Below are 17,306 nucleotides of genomic sequence, written 5' to 3' on the forward strand. Positions count from 1 at the left end.
GCCTTAATCACTAATTCACAATAAAGTAATGTTTAATTTACATATAGATACATCTTTATTCATGTACTGTTGTTGTAAAGTGTTACCGTTGTTTATTTGTTTATCTATCTATCAATAAAAAATGTTCTTAATAATATTTAATGAATGTTACACATATGTATTTACAACAGTTTGGCACTACACTACTATAATTTTCTACAGAGCCCCTAGCACTCCCCTGCTCCCCCTAAAATGGCTTGAAAAAATATATAAACATACTTACATTCATCGTTTTTTTTACTAGGTATAGTTTACAACGATGGCTATTAACTAAATACATATACCAAATACCTCACATCAAACAACGCTCTAAACAAAGAGAAGTCTGTTTCTTTTCAGCACTGACCTATCGTGCTTCCAGGATCACATTGCGGTTTCTTGCGACGTCGCACACGTCATCAGAGAGCGTCAAAACAGCGTCGCAGCTCCGCGCCACACTTCATTGTCATTCAGCAGCGTTGTGTTTTCTATCTGCATGTGGCCTCTGGCAGGGACGCGGCAGGATTGTGCTCGTCGTCTGCGTATGTAAGTATATTTACGCCATACTAACGCCCCCCAGCTGCAAGTTATTAACAATATTTATGCAGAACTGGATGTATGCGAAGTGAGAGAAAGACGCTTGGAAGCTGCTCGTTCCCGTTCTGTTTACCATTGACGTCGCGTTCTGCGCTCGCTCCCCCATCTCTAGTCTTGTGTCTGTTTATCATGCTGAATGTTTACAAGTGCACTACAGAGTAGAAAATGATTTGTTGCTGACTGTGATTGTTTATTTGTCTTGTGGTATGTCGAAATAAATTGGGGCTAACGTTAGTCAACCTCCAGTGTCCTTGCTAACCACTTCTTTTTTGTTAATTGAAATGGCTCAAGATGATTATGCTAGTGGCTGGTTTATAAAGAACAAAAATAGTGCTGTGATATTATCATAGTCTTGGGGTTTACTTTATTTTAAATGCATGAATGTTTTTATTTAAAGCTTAAATTACTTAAATTCTACTTCAACAATAATAAAAAATACTACGTTGTGATCTAATGTAACTTAACCACTATTTTAGCAGCTTTTATGATGAATGCAGTCTAAAGTATCTTTAGTCAATGACTAAATACATGCATTTATAACAGTAAACCAACAAGTAACGTTACCATTCTGTCGTCTAATAATCATTTTTACCATTAGTTTAATACTGGATATTATATGTATTGGTCTAATTCATAGACTTAATGTTATAAATAGCATATACTTAACAATTATATATATATATATATATATATATATATATATATATATATATATATATATATATATATATATATCAGTCTTGTTTTGTTTGCACATACTTAACGTAAACTGATTAATAACTAGTTACAATCCCTAAATCTACAACTGATCCTAGCCTTAACCCTTATCTAAAAATATAGTCTAATTGTTTATACCTTACACCGAAAGTATACTTTAAATACACTAAAAGACATAAAGTTCACCCATGTACATTACATTATTGGTTCAATAATTCGCATTACGTGACAGCGTCTCCTTGTATGGCGCATATAATGTGCATTGAGGGAGAAATAATGAAGATGTCACTTCTATCAATAATAGATTAAATCGAGCATTAAAGAATAATGATACGACGAAAACAGCCATAATGTCTATACGATGATGTGTCTTTTAAAGCTCTGAGCTAAAAAGTTGCAACTTTGCGCGACTGTGTGGATAAACTGGGTTATGAAGCGCCCGAGGGAGACGTGTGTCCGTACGTGACCCGTATTCTTTCGGACTTTTTTTTTTGGTGAAGTAGAGGCGCGCGCGTCCCCAGATCCTTTTCACCGTCGCGCGCTTTTGAAGATGTTGTTTTGCCTCTTCAGTCTTCGGTAGGAGGTTATAAACTGCAGTGCAGTTTCATGTCGGTCACGGTACTGTAACCTCATGTATTATGCATCTGGGAGGGTCGCAGGTGGAGGTTTGCTTTCAGTCTGCTGGCTGGTGAAATGTGAAACGAAACCAATAGTTCAGCGGCTATGATAAAATGAGTAGTGCGATGCAATATTAATATATCTTGCTGTTAACTGATATTCAGCAATATGGATACAGTAGTCCTGTGTGATTTTGTATGTTTATTATCATACATTTTTGCATTTATTTCACCGTGGGGTGACTTCTTTCAACTTATCTGCGTTTTAATCCTAATTAATATATTAGCATTAGTAGTAATTGCATGGTGTAATTACTGTTTGTAAAGCTGTAATATGTTGATTATTCACTCCAGACAGGGCGCCCCCTGCTGCCAGCGTGTGTAAACGCGTCTTGTAAGTGAGTGTCAGACAGAAATTGAAGAGTTTGGAGGAGAATGGAAAGCGAAACCTAAAGCGATTGTGACTAGTTCGCGACATTGCGCGTGTTCTCTCGTTTAAATTCACTGCTGACATCATTTTGCCCACTCGCTTTCAAAACAAAGTAATTGTAGACTCGTTTTAGAGTTTGTGCAGCTGAACTTTTTCCAAATGCAAACGGAGACAGCGTGTTGTTGGAGTGTGATCTTTCTACTTCATTTTCACTCTTCCTGCGGAACAGTGTTTAGTCTGTGCACGAGTCTGGGCCTCAGCTGCTTAATCTGTCAAATTCAGCTGTTTTATCCTCCGTTGTTTTTGCGGTACGTATAACTTAATATGATTTATCGTGTTGGGTTTATCTATTATTATTATTATTTTTACTTGTATAGTGTATGTTCTAAGTTATGCTCTAAGCCTGAAGCTGTGCTGTAATCCGAATTCAAACTTTAAATCAGTGATGCATGTGATGAATAAAGGGGCTAAGCTGGCTGTGTGTTATCATACACATCCTATTTTTGTGATATTCTAAATTTGTTCCCACACTAAAACTATGCTAAATATATCAGATAATTTTAAAATGATTAGTTTCAGAACAATTTCAAAGCTACAGAAATGTATAATTAAATAATCCTACGTGTCGGATATGTGCACTTGAATTTCCTATAATAATAATAATAATAATTTGTATTATTATTATGTGAATTTAATCTGTAGCACATCAAACAAATGTAAATTTCATTGTTGCATTAGTGTAGCGAAATCTAGAAAATTTTTATTAGTTGTTGATATATTAGTTGTTGATATAACATTACATGCATCCGTTCCTGTTTTATGAACCATAATCATTTAGCACTATTTTAATAGTAAATAATTTGCAAACAAAATTCTTATTTTTTTAGCTAGTAGTTTTTAAAACAATTTTATTTGAATGACTAATTGGCTAAACTTTCAATTCCTAGAAAGGCTTTTTTACCCTAGTTTATCTTATTTGTTTGATGTGTTTGTTGCTCACTTTTTGGATAGTGTGATCAAGTGGTAACATAAGAGTTCCAGCGAGTGCCATGTAAGGTCCTTGCTACCTGTGTGACATGGAATTATCTTCTGATGCCATCTGTATGTTACTACAGTATCCCCCAGTTTCTCAGACAAGCCTTAAGTCTAATCCCAGACTAAAATTTAAGTCTTTGCTGTTTCAACTATAAGAACTTGCATTGGCTGAACTTAAAATAGATAGTGCTTTTTTGCCACATGATGGACACCAGCAATATTTTTTTAAAGCACATTTATTAAATTAATTTGCTTGGGACACTTAACCAAAACCTTATCCTGGCTTGGTTTAAGCCCTGTCTGTCAAATCAGCCATATATGTTGAAAGAAATGTTCACTATAATGTTAAAAGACAACAAAACTTCAAATACCACAAGTTACATTTCTACATGCAAATAGAGAAACTTGGAATGCGATGGAGCAGAATGAAGTTTTCCACTCACTATGATTAATTTGAACATTTGACATTACTTGTAAAGTGGCATCAGAGTTACATTAATTCACTGTAAACTAAATTTGTGTATGACAATACCATTTAGTGGAAGACAGTAAAGCCAGTATGTGACTTCTTAAGATGTTTTTTCAGTGCAAGGTGCAGTGCAATTTTTAGCCACACAGAGGAAAAGCAGCTTTATAAATATTAGTTTATAAATGTAATTGTGCACTGAAACTAACAAAAACTAGATTGCTAAAAATGTGGTTAGAAATGTAGCAGCTTGTCTTCTGTATTACGAGGTAAGCTTACGACGTTTTTTAGCTATTGCTGCCTGAATCCATTAAACAAACAATTTTGTCGACTGAGTACTTCCAATTGGCTTGTAATTTTGTGAAGACTGTAGAACTTACAGTGATTTACATCAGTACTTACACTAAGCTGCTGATTTCTACATTTTGGAAACTAGTAGTAGGTTTAATAACTTTTAATCTACCTCCCTGTATATTGCCAAAAACAGCTTTTTGCACTTTAATTTCTATAGTTAGACCCACTTGCATTTGGAGAGAATGTCCTTGAAAGTGTTTCTTCTAATACCCATGACAACTTTCTCTCACCAGATGGATCTGCAAATTAATCGCTAAGCCAGAAATAAATTGGTTGTCACAATAAGCATGAATAATTAATCTATGAACCTTTTATAAAGTCCTAGAACTACAGCCTACTGTTTTTTTTAAGAAATGTGCAGACAGGATTTGTCTATACAGTAATAAAAGTACATCACAAAAATGTGCATTCCTTTATATATTTTTTTCTGTTATTTTCTCTCTGCAGAAAAACCTGTCTTTGATACTGTCGTGATATTGCAACCAGACAGCTGAGATTCATCCTAATACGTACACAACTTCACTAAGCCTAACGCTACACCCTCCTCAGCCCCCACCCCTGCGCTATGAGCAGAGGTAGAGGAGGGAATTACAAAGATAGCCAGCGATTTTCCCTCCCTTTCAGAAAGGGACAGCCTCAGTTTTATTCTTCTACAACCACTGGACAATCACGGGGCCCTCGTGTCCCAAGCCCCAGCTCTTTATCTGGCAGCTCTCCGCATCCTTCCTTTTACTCCTCCTACTCAAGTGGTCCTGGTGTACCTCCACGTGATCATCCTTTTCCCCCTCGTCACTCTGATCCATCCCTGTGGGCATCCCCCCAGCACGGCAGTGATCAGATCTCGGACTCAAATGGTGTAAGCTTCCGACAAAACCAGGTGCAGTTCCTCAGGGGGCAGAGTGCACAAGCTCCTCAGTTCAAAGCACCCCAGCCGCGAGGGTCCCAAAGCTCTAGCCGAGGGGAAGAGGTCTCAACTGAGCCTATCCAGTACCAGACGGGTTATCGTGACTTTAAATCAAACAGTTACAGTTTTGGAAGAAGAAACTGTTACGGCAGAGGACAGGATAACTGGCAAGGGGAGCAGAATTTTGGACCTAAAAAAAGGTCAGGGTGGAATCACCCACACCAGAAGGGACAATATTATTCAAATCAGCACTATAAACAATTCTGGAACGCTCGGGCAAATGATTTATCCTCTGGCATCTATAATCTGAGTTTTGGTGACCGTGTAAAAAGGGTAGACACCTCTGATACCTTGTCCTGCAGTAACTCTTCTTCTAAGGTTTCCAGTTCTTCCAGCTCATTCAGAGATTCCCTGTATTTGACCCCTGAGATCCACCAACAGGTCTGTGCTTTTTTGACATCACTCAGGCCAGCTGAGACTATTCAGGCAAAGGTCTTGGGCAAAAAGCTTGGTCTCCCCAAGAAGATTGTTAATAAGGTTTTGTATGACCTTTTGAAGTCAAACCAAGTAGTGAAACAAGGAGAGACCCCCCCTTTGTGGAGACTCTGTGAGGAGAGCCGCGAGTCCATCAGAGAGAAAGACCAAACACAGTCTTCAAAAGATTTGGAAAAAGAGCCAGGTCAGAGTCCATATATAAACCAGAAAGTTGGTGGAGATTTCACTACCACCAGTACTCCCTCTCCATCAAAGATTCCCATTGACGCTGACAGCGATACCAGTGACGAATCAGAGGACTCTGAAGGTGACGATAGCTGTGAAAAGTTGCTTGCAGATCAGGATAAAAAGACTCTTTCACCTACAGTGCAGTCTGTAACATTGTCAACAATGGCTGATTCTAAAGATAGCAAAGAGAAGATCCTACAGTACCTCTATGAAGCAGGTACGGGAAATGCACTTGTGATTGCCAAAAATCTTGGCCTGCGAAGTGCCAAGCAGGTCAATCCCACACTTTATGCCTTGGAGAAACAAGGTGATGTAAACCGCAACACTGAAGTTAATCCACCTACCTGGGAGCTAAGTGCACACAGACAGGAAAAGATGGACCGCCAACGAAAAGCTGCTGCAACTGCAAACCAGGATGTAAACAGTGCTGCAACTCTAAGTTTGGAAGATGACGAGATTGCAAATGTAGCTTTGGTCAACTTTGAGCCAATGGAAGGAGGTGGAAAACCATTGGTTGAGATGTTAGACAATGACAATGTTTTTGGTAACACAGAAATTGACATTCCTGGCTTAGAACCGGTATCCAAAGCAAGTGACCTTTCCTCCTCAACCCATCGGAACTTTCAGCCCAATCAGTTTCCCTACTATCAGGAGACTCCCAGTAACGGAGGAGAACAGTCACAGTGGGCATCTGATGATATTCCAGAGTTCCTGAACACAATTCGTTCTGAGGTTGCAGTTTCCTTGGCTGCACCCCCTCCCCCGACCCAAAGCATGGAGTCAAACAGATTGCAGAAACTAAAAGAGGCCCGTAGTAAGAACCCAGTTAGCGGGCTGATGGAGTTTGCACAGCATCTTGGATACACTTGTGAATTCCTACTTTTAGAACAGTCTGGACCCTCACATGACCCCAGGTTAGTTGATGGAAAAGTTTTTTTTATACATGCAGAGCAATAGTTTGTTTGTTTTAAAATTATGTTTTAGACAGGCTTTTTTAAAAGTGAGTGTTAACAAGGAAGATACGCACCTGTGAATAGTTTAGGACTTTGTCAAATGTCTCATGAAATTAAAATGATTTGTTTAGATGTTATGTTCAGTCTGTTTTAAGGATATATATTAGCTAGCATGATCCACTAAACTGACAATTCACATTTAGAAAATATAAAACTTATAAACATCAAAAACTTGCAGTTTGTCATCTCCACCTAAACCGATCAATGTTTTTTCAAGTCACCTCATACTTCGGTTTCTCTTCAAAACCAATCAAACGCTCTGTAGTGTGTGTGACATGTCATGCCCTGTCAAGGCCCTTATTTGCTTTTCATTTGATGAGCTTGATCTCAATTACACTGGCAGTGCTCTGATAAACAAAGCTATTGGCTGTTTTTGTAAAGGGGAGGATGTTTTACGTCCTACCCTCTTAATTTTTTCTGAAGAGATTACATCAAACATTAAACAAAAATTTACATTTTAAAGCACTTCATGGGACCTTTGTGTTAAACAGGTAGTGAAATTGGATTGTATGATTAAACATTAGTAGAAATACACTAACTGTGTTATTTAATTTTTGTCTTTTGTATCCAGGTTTCGGATGCAGGTCATGTTAGATGGTCGCAGGTTTCCAGCAGCTGAGGGTTCAAACAAAAAAGTGGCAAAAAAAGATGCTGCTGCCATTACCCTGAAAATTCTTTGGAAGGAGTTGGATGGAGGAGGTGGAGAGGAAGAGGAAGAACCAAACATTGAGGGAGCTGGGTCAACCACCGATATGGCAGATGATATGGTAGTATTTTTATTTTATTTTTCTATGTGAAGGTTGCATGCAACTATTACTAATCTCAGTTCTAATATTCCATTAAACATGCAATGAACCAGTATTTAACCAGTATTTCATCTAAGACGTTTCTCCTTTCTTTGTCTTATTTTTAAAGGGTGGCACTGACACTCCACCTCAGGCTCTCTCTCGATCACTACCTGGAGGAAAGAATCCTGTTTCTGTTCTGATGGAGCACAGTCAGCGCAGTGGGCACCCTATCCAGTTTATCAAAACAGGACAGGAAGGGCCCTCTCATGATCCACGGTAAAATGCGTTCCAAGGTTCACCCAAAAAGGAAAATTCTGTTATCATCTGCTAATTATTCAGTTGTTTCAAACCAGTCTGGGTTACTTTCTTGTGTTGAATACAAAAGAAGATATTTTGAGGAAAGCTGAAAACCTGTAATCATTCACTTCCATAGTATTTGTTTTTCCTACTATGGTTTCAATGATTACTGGTTTTAGCTTTCTTCAAAATATCATCTTTTGTGTTCAAAAGAAGAATGGGTTAGTAAATAGTAAATACATTTTTATTTTTGGGTGAACTATCCTTTTAAGTAGCATTCCTTTGATCTCGCTAGAGAAAAGCACATGCTTTTATTTCAGATCTTTGTGTCTTCCAGGCTGTTCTGTCTCCTTGCCGTACGCGTAATGCACCCTCTATGCTGTCTCCTATTTCTTCCTGCTCTGCTTTTTACTTCCCTTTATTCTTTGTTGCTGTTAGAAAACCTGTGAAGGTTTGCTTTTGTCATTTTGGTAGCACTGTTCTTGTTTATCCTTTTTTTTTAGTTCCACTTGTTCTTACTATTTTACTATCAGAGTTTTTTCTTAGAGTGTCCTTAATTCTTTTATCACTACAGAGTGACTTTGCTAGCTGTGAAAAACAATGCTTGCTTTGTCTAATCATGGCACAAATGGTTGTTTTATCTCCATTTTTATTTTTTCTTATTTTTTATCTTTTTATTCAACTTCTCCAAAGTTTGCTTATTATTATACAAGTATTACTTACTCTTTAGCATCAAGCTAAGTCTGTATACCTTCTGTTGGCAATTTAGTTTGCATTATTTACATGAAGTAATCAAGACAAGGTTTAAGATATGGCCCAATGTGATTATTAAACCTAATATCAAATTAAACAAATAGTCTGCATGCATGCTTTTGTTTTTAGTCATCTTAAGGCACTTAACATAATTCCAGGAGCTACAAAATTGTTGTGCAGCTCTGAATGTTTTCAAAACCTCAGTTAATTACCATTGTCACTTATTTATTACTAACATAAACACAGATCGATCAGTGAAACTCAATATCTTTTGAGAGGTTTTTACATTTGGGCTGAGCAGTAACTTACAATTGTTCAGAGAGTATGCATTATTGCAGATTTGAGATGCGAGAAAACAAAATTTGTAAATGGTGTAGCTAGGGCTGCACGATTAATTGAAAAAAGATCACGATCTCGATTCGACCCTTCACACGATCTTAATTCACCTTTTCTATGATTCAGCCCATTATATTTTTAAGGTCAGGAGAGAAGCTTAAAGGCGGCCACTAGAGCTGCACAATTAATCTTTAAAAGATTGCGATCTCGATTCGACCCCCTAGACCAGTGGTCACCAATCCTGGTCCTGGAGGGCCAGTGTCCCTGCAGGGTTTAGCTCTATCTTGCCTAAACACACCTGCCTGGATGTTTCAAGTATACCTAGTATGACCTTGATTAGCTTGTTCAGGTGTGTTTGATTAGGGTTGGAGCTAAAATCTGCTGGACACCGGCCCTCCAGGAACAAGTTTGGTGACCACTGCCCTAGACGATCTTAATCCAGCATTTCTACGATTCTGCCAATCATATTTTCAAGTTCTGGAGAGAAGAAAAGGCGGCTGCACGAGTCTTTTCATTGTTTCACACACGTTGCTCAGTGACATTGACACCTCCAAATGATGTTGAATGAGTCACATACTGTATTTATAAAGCATAATTCACCTAAAAATGTCATTTTTGTCTTAATATAACGATGTTTTCACGATCGGGAAATCACACTTGACGTGAGCTGCTGACCGTGAGCTGTTATCACAGAGAGGGCGCGCGCACTCTACTTAATAATAGACGCGCGCGTCTACTTTAGTGAACAGAACCTGCATATGTTGCGAGTAACAGGTAATACAGTTGTAAATAATATTCAGTTTGTGGAACAGAGTGATCATTTGTGAGCCGAGCGCGAAGTATGAACAAACACTTAGCAGTCAGAATTAAACCGAAAGTGTGCACTTCATTTAGAGTTATGATTGCAAAAAGCATTTGATATGTTTTTTTCTTTCATAGCGAACCCACAGTTGTGCATGAAAATAAATGTTTACAATGTCAGTATAACTACTCTAGCATATATATTGTTGAATATAATCTGATAATGGCAAATGTCTGATTTTACCAGTGAATAAAATTTTCTAATATGACAGATTGCAAGCATATATCTCAAACATATTAATTCAACATCAGAATTATTATAAGAATAGATTAATATAGAATATAATTATTTATAGAAACCAGTAGACCCACACACAATGTTATTATTGAGGTTGTGCCATGTTTGTTTTTACCTTACCTTTATTTTACATCTACAGAATCGTGAGAGAATCGTGATCTTTATTTTAAGCAAAAAAATCGCGATTCTCATTTTAGCCAGAATCTTGCAGCTCTAGCGGCCACACAGCGACATGTACACCTTCAAATAGCGTTAAAAGTGTCACATACTGTATTTATAAGGTATATTCACCCAGAAATGTAATTGATGTCTAAGTGTAATGATGTATTTGTGACCACAAAATTACACATGAGCTGACCGCAAGCTGTTTGTTTACTTCGGAGAACGTACGAGTGCTTGCCAATGATGCCTTCTTTAGTGAACAGAACCTGCATAGGCTGTGAATAACAGGTAATAAAGGTGTTAATAACGTTCAGTTTGTTGCACAGAGCGATCATTTGACCCGGGGTCTGTGCTTCAAACGTGGACTATTCGGTTAGGTGAATTTGGTTATTGACGATTTGACATGATGCAGGATCGTTTTGTTCTTCAAAACTGATCCGAGAGTTGTTGTCATGGCAACAGTTCTGGTAGCTCAAACCTGAGCATATGAACATGATATTATAATGGAAAGGATTACAGCGGGTCAGTTCAAGCAAAGATAATACAGATAGTATGTACCGAATTCTGATACTTTCTTACAGTTGTAGTTATATACACTTGAGAAAATAGTAAATATTTTTAAACTATATATATATATATATATATATATATATATATATATATATATATATATATATATATATATATATTATAAAGTTATAGTTATTAATAAAAATAAAGTTTTATATATATATATATATATATATATATATATATATATATATATATATATATATATATATATATATATATATATACTAATAAAACTTAGCAATCTGCACCCACGAAATGAAAGTACAAAGACTGCCACCTAGTGGTGCAAAGAGAAAACTTTTTAGATTGATTTAGTACAATTTGTGTATGATATTACACGTACATTATGTGACTTTTTTTGAAAGCAATAATATATTTATGCAGTCATAAACATGTTTTGACAGTTAATATGAGAGTGATTTGATGCTTCATAAAAGTTGCAGACGCCTTTACCAATAACAAAATGCTTTTGTAAATATCCAGTTATTCTTTACACCGATTAAAAAAAACTTGCTACAATAATACTACTATAATAAGGAAAATCCGCTCTAACTGTAAAACTAAATAAATTGCTCTTGAAACATAAAAGGACCAAGCATGCAGCACTTGGAAGTTAATGTGAAGCCGGCGCGCTCATTATATATATGATCATAATGCATTTTACAGTTAGGATTACGACAAGCATTTGATATGTTTTTTTTTTCTTTCATAGCGAACACAGTGTTGTGCATGAAAATAAATGTTTACTGTGTCAGTATAACTACTCTAATCTTAATAATGTTATGAATGAATATAACTCAAGAGGTAATCTGAAAATGAAAAATGTCTCATTTTACCAGTGAAAAAATTGCCTAATAATGTTGTCAATGACAAATGACAAGCATATATCTCAAACAACCAGGACATATTGAAAGTCTTTTCAAGTCCACCATAATGACTGTACAAAATTTTGCGTTTTAAGCAACAGTAGAGCTACACACAGGCCTAAAATTATTTCTGTTGTTTTGTTTGAGAATTTGAGAATTAACAATAATAAATAACAAATAATAATTAACAATAATAATAGCCTACTAATATTAACCTTTATTTTACATCTATAGAATTGTGAGAAATATGTGATCTTGATTTTGAAGAAAAAAAAGTCATGATTTACATTTAGGCCAGAATCGTGCAACCGTAGGTGTAACTTCATTACTTTTTGAAAAGATTAAATTAAATATTTGGTTGGATTTGGTTCAGGAAATCCTCAACAAACATACATATAGCAATCTGTCATGTGCCAGTAGATACACTGGGATTACTGGCCTTGAGATAAATGTAGCACTGCCTGTCAAATGAGCTTTAACAGACAAAAAATTTATATATTTTTGGCCAGTGTTGGGGTAAGCAATACAATAATGCAAGTTACGTAATAATAATACTTTTCTAAGTAAGGAGTAAAAAAACGCATTACTTAAAAAAAATTAAGTAATAAAAACTGAGTTCCTTTATAAAAAATGTAATGCGAGTTGCTTTTTATTTAAATTTATTTGTTTAAAAAAAAAAATAAATTGCTGAATTAAAATGAACGTTGAATCTTGCACAAAACCAAGTGGCAAAGCCTTACATTTCTGCACTGAAAGTATTCTCAATATTCTTAATGCACGGTAGAAAAGTAAAAGGGGATTGTCTCAATGCTTATATTACTTCACTAATTAGACTAAAAGTACAAATGCTTTAAACTTTCGTTCATCTGTATATGGCATGTAGAGCTCGGGGCTCTGGAAGTTCTTAGAAGATAACATTATCCTAAATTATTATTATTTGATGTTTTTTAAGGTAAATAAAGGTTATACAGTGTGTTGTTAATAAAAAAAAAAGAAAAAAAGGCAAGTAAAAGTAACGCAAAAATAACTTGATGCATACTTTCCATAAAAATAATTTAGTAACGCAACTAGTTACTTTTTGGTAAGTAACTCAATATTTGAATGCATTACTTTCAAAAGTAACGTTCTCCAATACTGTTCTTGGCTATAGTAATATAAAAGCATAAATAAAAATCTTTCAATTGTTTTTTTTATTAGACATAATGCTAATATTCTGTTTTAATGTTCCAGGTTTTCACTTGCCTTTTCATCTTTTCTTTACCTCCTGTGTCAGGTTTATGTTCCGTGTGAAGGTTGGGGAACGTCTCTTCCAGGAAGCCTCAGCACCTAGTAAGAAGGCAGCAAGACAGCTGGCAGCGGAGGAGGCTGTGAAAGAGCTTATGGGAGACGGACTACTACATCTTAACAAGGTGAAGAGAGCTTTAGAGACAGTAAAAGGAGGAAAAGAAAGCTTTTTGAAAGACAGAGAAAAAGAATTTAGTGTGTTTTTAAGCTTTAAATCGTACTTTGTCTTACCATACATGCACTTTCTTTTGTAGTTTACTTTTGTCCTGGTTCTTGGTTGTCTGGTTCCTGGTTTCTTTTAGAGTGTAAAATACATGGTTCACTGTAGCCACCATGTGGACAAACAAGTTCAAAACAATTTACAATGCATGTACATTGTTTATGTGGTAAAAAAAAATAGGGCTGCATACGAACAATTTTTATGTACGGTGTTGATGTTGAAATTTCCATCAACACAATCTGTGGCTGAAATGGGCTGGATTTTCTTGAATTAGTGTTAACCTTGTCTGTGTCAAAGTAAACATGCTGAATCGGTGCTTCTCTGATCATAGAATGTCTCAGAAATGAGATTCTCTGTTAGTTCGCATATGTCAGCATCTCTCAGTATAGTGTGAATTGGGTATTAAGCCCAGGAAACACCAAGCAAATTATTTGCAAATTATATATTGCAAATATTTAAGAAATGCAACAAAATGACAGCCAGCTTTGGGTTTTCTTTCGACTTTTGCCGTGATTTGCTTTAGTTTTGTCACTTCAGTTTTTGTTCTCGTGCTCTGATTTGTAGCTTAACAGCCAATCAGAGCACCGCTTTCACCAACGAACAACAGATTCTACATGCTGAATCAGGCAAACTAAACATGAGCCAGATAAGAGGTGACGTGGAACATGCCAAACAAACTAGCCTGACAGATGCCCTCAGATGGCCTAATGGCCGACTGTTGGCTTGGTGTGTCCTGGTCTTGAGGAAGAATTTACCGACCAAGTTGACAATAAAAAATTTTGAATAATATTTGATCATGTATATAAAAAAAAAACTAATTGTTGACATTTTATAATTCAATAGTTTCTTGACCTAATATGGCCTAACAAGACTGCCTGAAATAATGCAGTTTGACTAGTGGTGCACTGTAGCACATGACTTTAATTCTGCACAGTTAGATGCAATCCTACAAACAAAATGGTGTCACTTGAAAGCCCCAATATACTAACCGCAAAGTGCTTTTTCTGTTTTCGTCTAGGGTAAGAGTTACCCATCCTACGGAAAGTGGTACTTAATTAAAAACTCTTTGCTTTCAGTAACTAAATATTCATACTCAATGGTGTGGAAGAAAATGACAGCTAGGAAATCACCAGTTCATAGCGATGAGAACATGTTCATTTCAGCATTTATTATGTTAAGTAATTAAACAAAGGTTTATTTCTGACATTTGAATAGATTCAAATTTGTGCTGCTTGTCTTGAGGGTTGCAATGCGAGTTCTAGAGCGAGTAGAAAATGTTGGCAATGTGTAAGATTTTTTCATCATGCAAAAATAAATATGTTTATATTATATAATATTTATTTTACTTTATATTGCACAATTTATTAATGATTTTGTGGGGGAAAAATAAAGATGTTTTCTAATAATTTTTCTTTATATTAATTATAAAATTGCCTTTTTTACAGTTAGTGTTAAAATGAAACCAGTTTTTGTAATAATCAGTTTTTTTTTTTGCAATCATGCTCTGGAAATTTTGTATTAAGATGTATATTTATTAACATACTCATTATTATATTAGCAGATATACAGTGCTCAGCATAATTGAGTACACCCCATTTTAAAAATTAATATTTGTATCCATTTCTTAGTAAATATAGGCAATGCAATTTGGTGCTTTTAATAGAAACATATTTATTAAACATATATTTATTAAAATAATATTTTAGTCACCAACGATATTTAGAAATTGAAAGATAATACAATTAAATTCAAGCTAAATATTGCAAAAAAAAAACAATTTCAACAAAAGTTTTTTTTCTTTTCTTCTTCTTCTCTTGATTTTTCTTATTTGTATTTAGTATTTTTCTATAGCATAAATTTACTAGTTTTTAAACCATTATCATAAGTTATTTTGTTAGATGAGGTTGGAATTGGTTTAGGTACTGACTAATCTAATGTATATGCACAAATATAATATTGTAAAGCTTCCTATTAAAACTACGAATCTAAAAGATTGTAAAAGGGTGTACTTACATATGCTGAGCACTGTATATCAGTGTATTCTAATTAGAGCTCCACAGTATTTATGTGTGTTAATATTTTATTTTTCTGTGATGCATATTGTAATATTTGTGAATAATCTTAACAGATTAAATGCATCACTTAATTAATAATTTTAGGACAATTTTGAATAATATTAGGATGGTTTTGTAGTGGAGCGCATCTGCATAATGTAAACAAACAAATCACAAGCAATAATACAAAAGTTATAAAGTTTTTTTCTGGGAGTCTAACAGTATTCAGCTACACAAATTGAATGATTAAATGTAAAATAAAAAACACTGTATAATCTTCATTGCATATATACAGCACATAAATACAATTAATGTTTCTGAAAATATCTAAAAATGTTAATTTCCTGTGCCTGAATGCTTTTAAAATGTGTACATAGCCAAAGGCCTTAAAACAGATTCAAATGATGCAATTTTTTGGAAACTTTATTGTTAAACTTTGCAGTTCCCCCACAATCTTGTGTGTGTTGAACTCCTACTCCATTTTAATTATGATTTGACAATGCAGATCCTGCAATGTGACTATTGCAGATGGGTACAATGCGATATCAATGCTGAAACGATATATTGTGCAGCCATAATTCTTATTTGATTATCTGAATAATAGTTGATTTAATCTCAAAGCATCTTATTTTCATCTCACAGTCTACTTTTCTGTTTTGTCCTCCAGCCTCCAAGTAGTTTCTGTCCTATGGGTGACAGTGAGTCGCAGCCAATGTTTCCGGCGTGCCCCTCTCTGCCCCCCTTGACTGCAGCTGAGCTTCAGGCAGCCCATGAGGCAGGTGTGGGTGACCTCATCAACCACCTGAACAACAACGCAGTGTCCGGTCTGCTTGAGTACGCCCGTGCTCGAGGCTTCGCTGCTGAGATCCGCCTGGTGGGCCAGTCTGGACCCTCACACGAGCCCAAGTACATGCGCACTCTTTTATTTGCTTTTTACAGCAGCAGCAGGACGATCATCTCAGTGTGTCTCTTTCTCGCTGCCATGCCATAACCAAGAGAACAAATGAATTAACCCTATTTCTCTTTCAGGTTTACGTACCAGGCTAAATTAGGTGGGCGGTGGTTTCCTGCAGTGTGTGCCAGTAATAAGAAGCAGGGCAAGCAGGAGGCAGCGGACGCTGCTCTTAGAGTGCTCATCGGAGAAGCCGAGAAAGCAGCACGTACTGGAGAGCTCATGCCAGAGGTAGCTTTAATTAAAGCTTATAAAAACATTTCAGTAACTTTTAAATCTGCATTGACTTCTCATTAAAAGAGTGCAATTAAATTATGCATTACATAATGTTAAGATGTACGAAAACTTTTTGCTTTATGTGTCTTTTTTAAAAATCCTTATGTAGGGCTGCACGATATATCGTTTCAGCATCGAAATCGCGATGTGCGCATCCGCGATAGTCACATCGCAGGAGGGTGCGATGCAAAAAAAAAAAAAAAAAAAAAATTATATATATAGGCCTATTATGGGTGGAGCCGAACCGGAATACGGTATTCGGAAAAGCAGGAATAGCGTGTTTTTACGAATACTTATTTCAAACAATACTTGATAAATTATTTGTATTTGGGAACAAGAAAAACATTATATCAAAAAGCTGCGTTTCCTCATGAGACCGCACTGCATGCCCGCGTGAGTGAGTGAGTGAGTGAGACGTTCAGGAGTCGGTGGGCGGGGTGGGGCCGGGGTAAGGAGACTGAGCAGGCTGCTTCTCTATACAGCAACAGAGAAGGCTTGGCAGAGCGAATAATACTTTTCTGCATTACTATTTTTGTTTATTTTATCATACTAAAATAACACGTGACAGAAGTTCACTCAAAAGTGAAAGTTCTTTCTGTTATTTACTAACACTCCCGTCATTCCTACTACTTTCAGAACATAAATTTTGATATTTTACCATATGAAAATGCAATGCAGTTATGAAAATTGATAAATTAAAGCAATAGTGCAGAGATCTGGTCCCCGCGTCAGGTCAGGGTGCACCTGTAACCTTAAAAACGCAGACGCGGCG

General features: G+C 36.0%; 1 protein-coding gene across 2 annotated transcripts in view; it reads left to right on the top strand.

Moving 5' to 3' along the window:
* Nucleotides 1–478: 478 nt before the first annotated feature.
* The window catches only part of adar (adenosine deaminase RNA specific), a 30,574-nt gene continuing 13,746 nt past the window's right edge, over nucleotides 479–17,306 (top strand). Inside the window, 7 exon segments of one of the 2 annotated variants that reach the window (NM_131596.3) lie at nucleotides 479–564; nucleotides 4,682–6,775; nucleotides 7,446–7,641; nucleotides 7,790–7,938; nucleotides 13,022–13,157; nucleotides 15,974–16,212; nucleotides 16,336–16,489. In NM_131596.3, the coding sequence (NP_571671.2) occupies nucleotides 4,800–6,775; nucleotides 7,446–7,641; nucleotides 7,790–7,938; nucleotides 13,022–13,157; nucleotides 15,974–16,212; nucleotides 16,336–16,489 (2,850 nt within the window). In that variant the 5' untranslated portion in view covers nucleotides 479–564; nucleotides 4,682–4,799. 2 annotated transcript variants of the gene reach the window in all.

Source organism: Danio rerio, chromosome 16 (assembly GCF_052040795.2).
Source record: "Danio rerio strain M-AB ecotype USA chromosome 16, GRCz13ab, whole genome shotgun sequence".
Classification (NCBI taxonomy): Eukaryota; Metazoa; Chordata; class Actinopteri; order Cypriniformes; family Danionidae; genus Danio; species Danio rerio.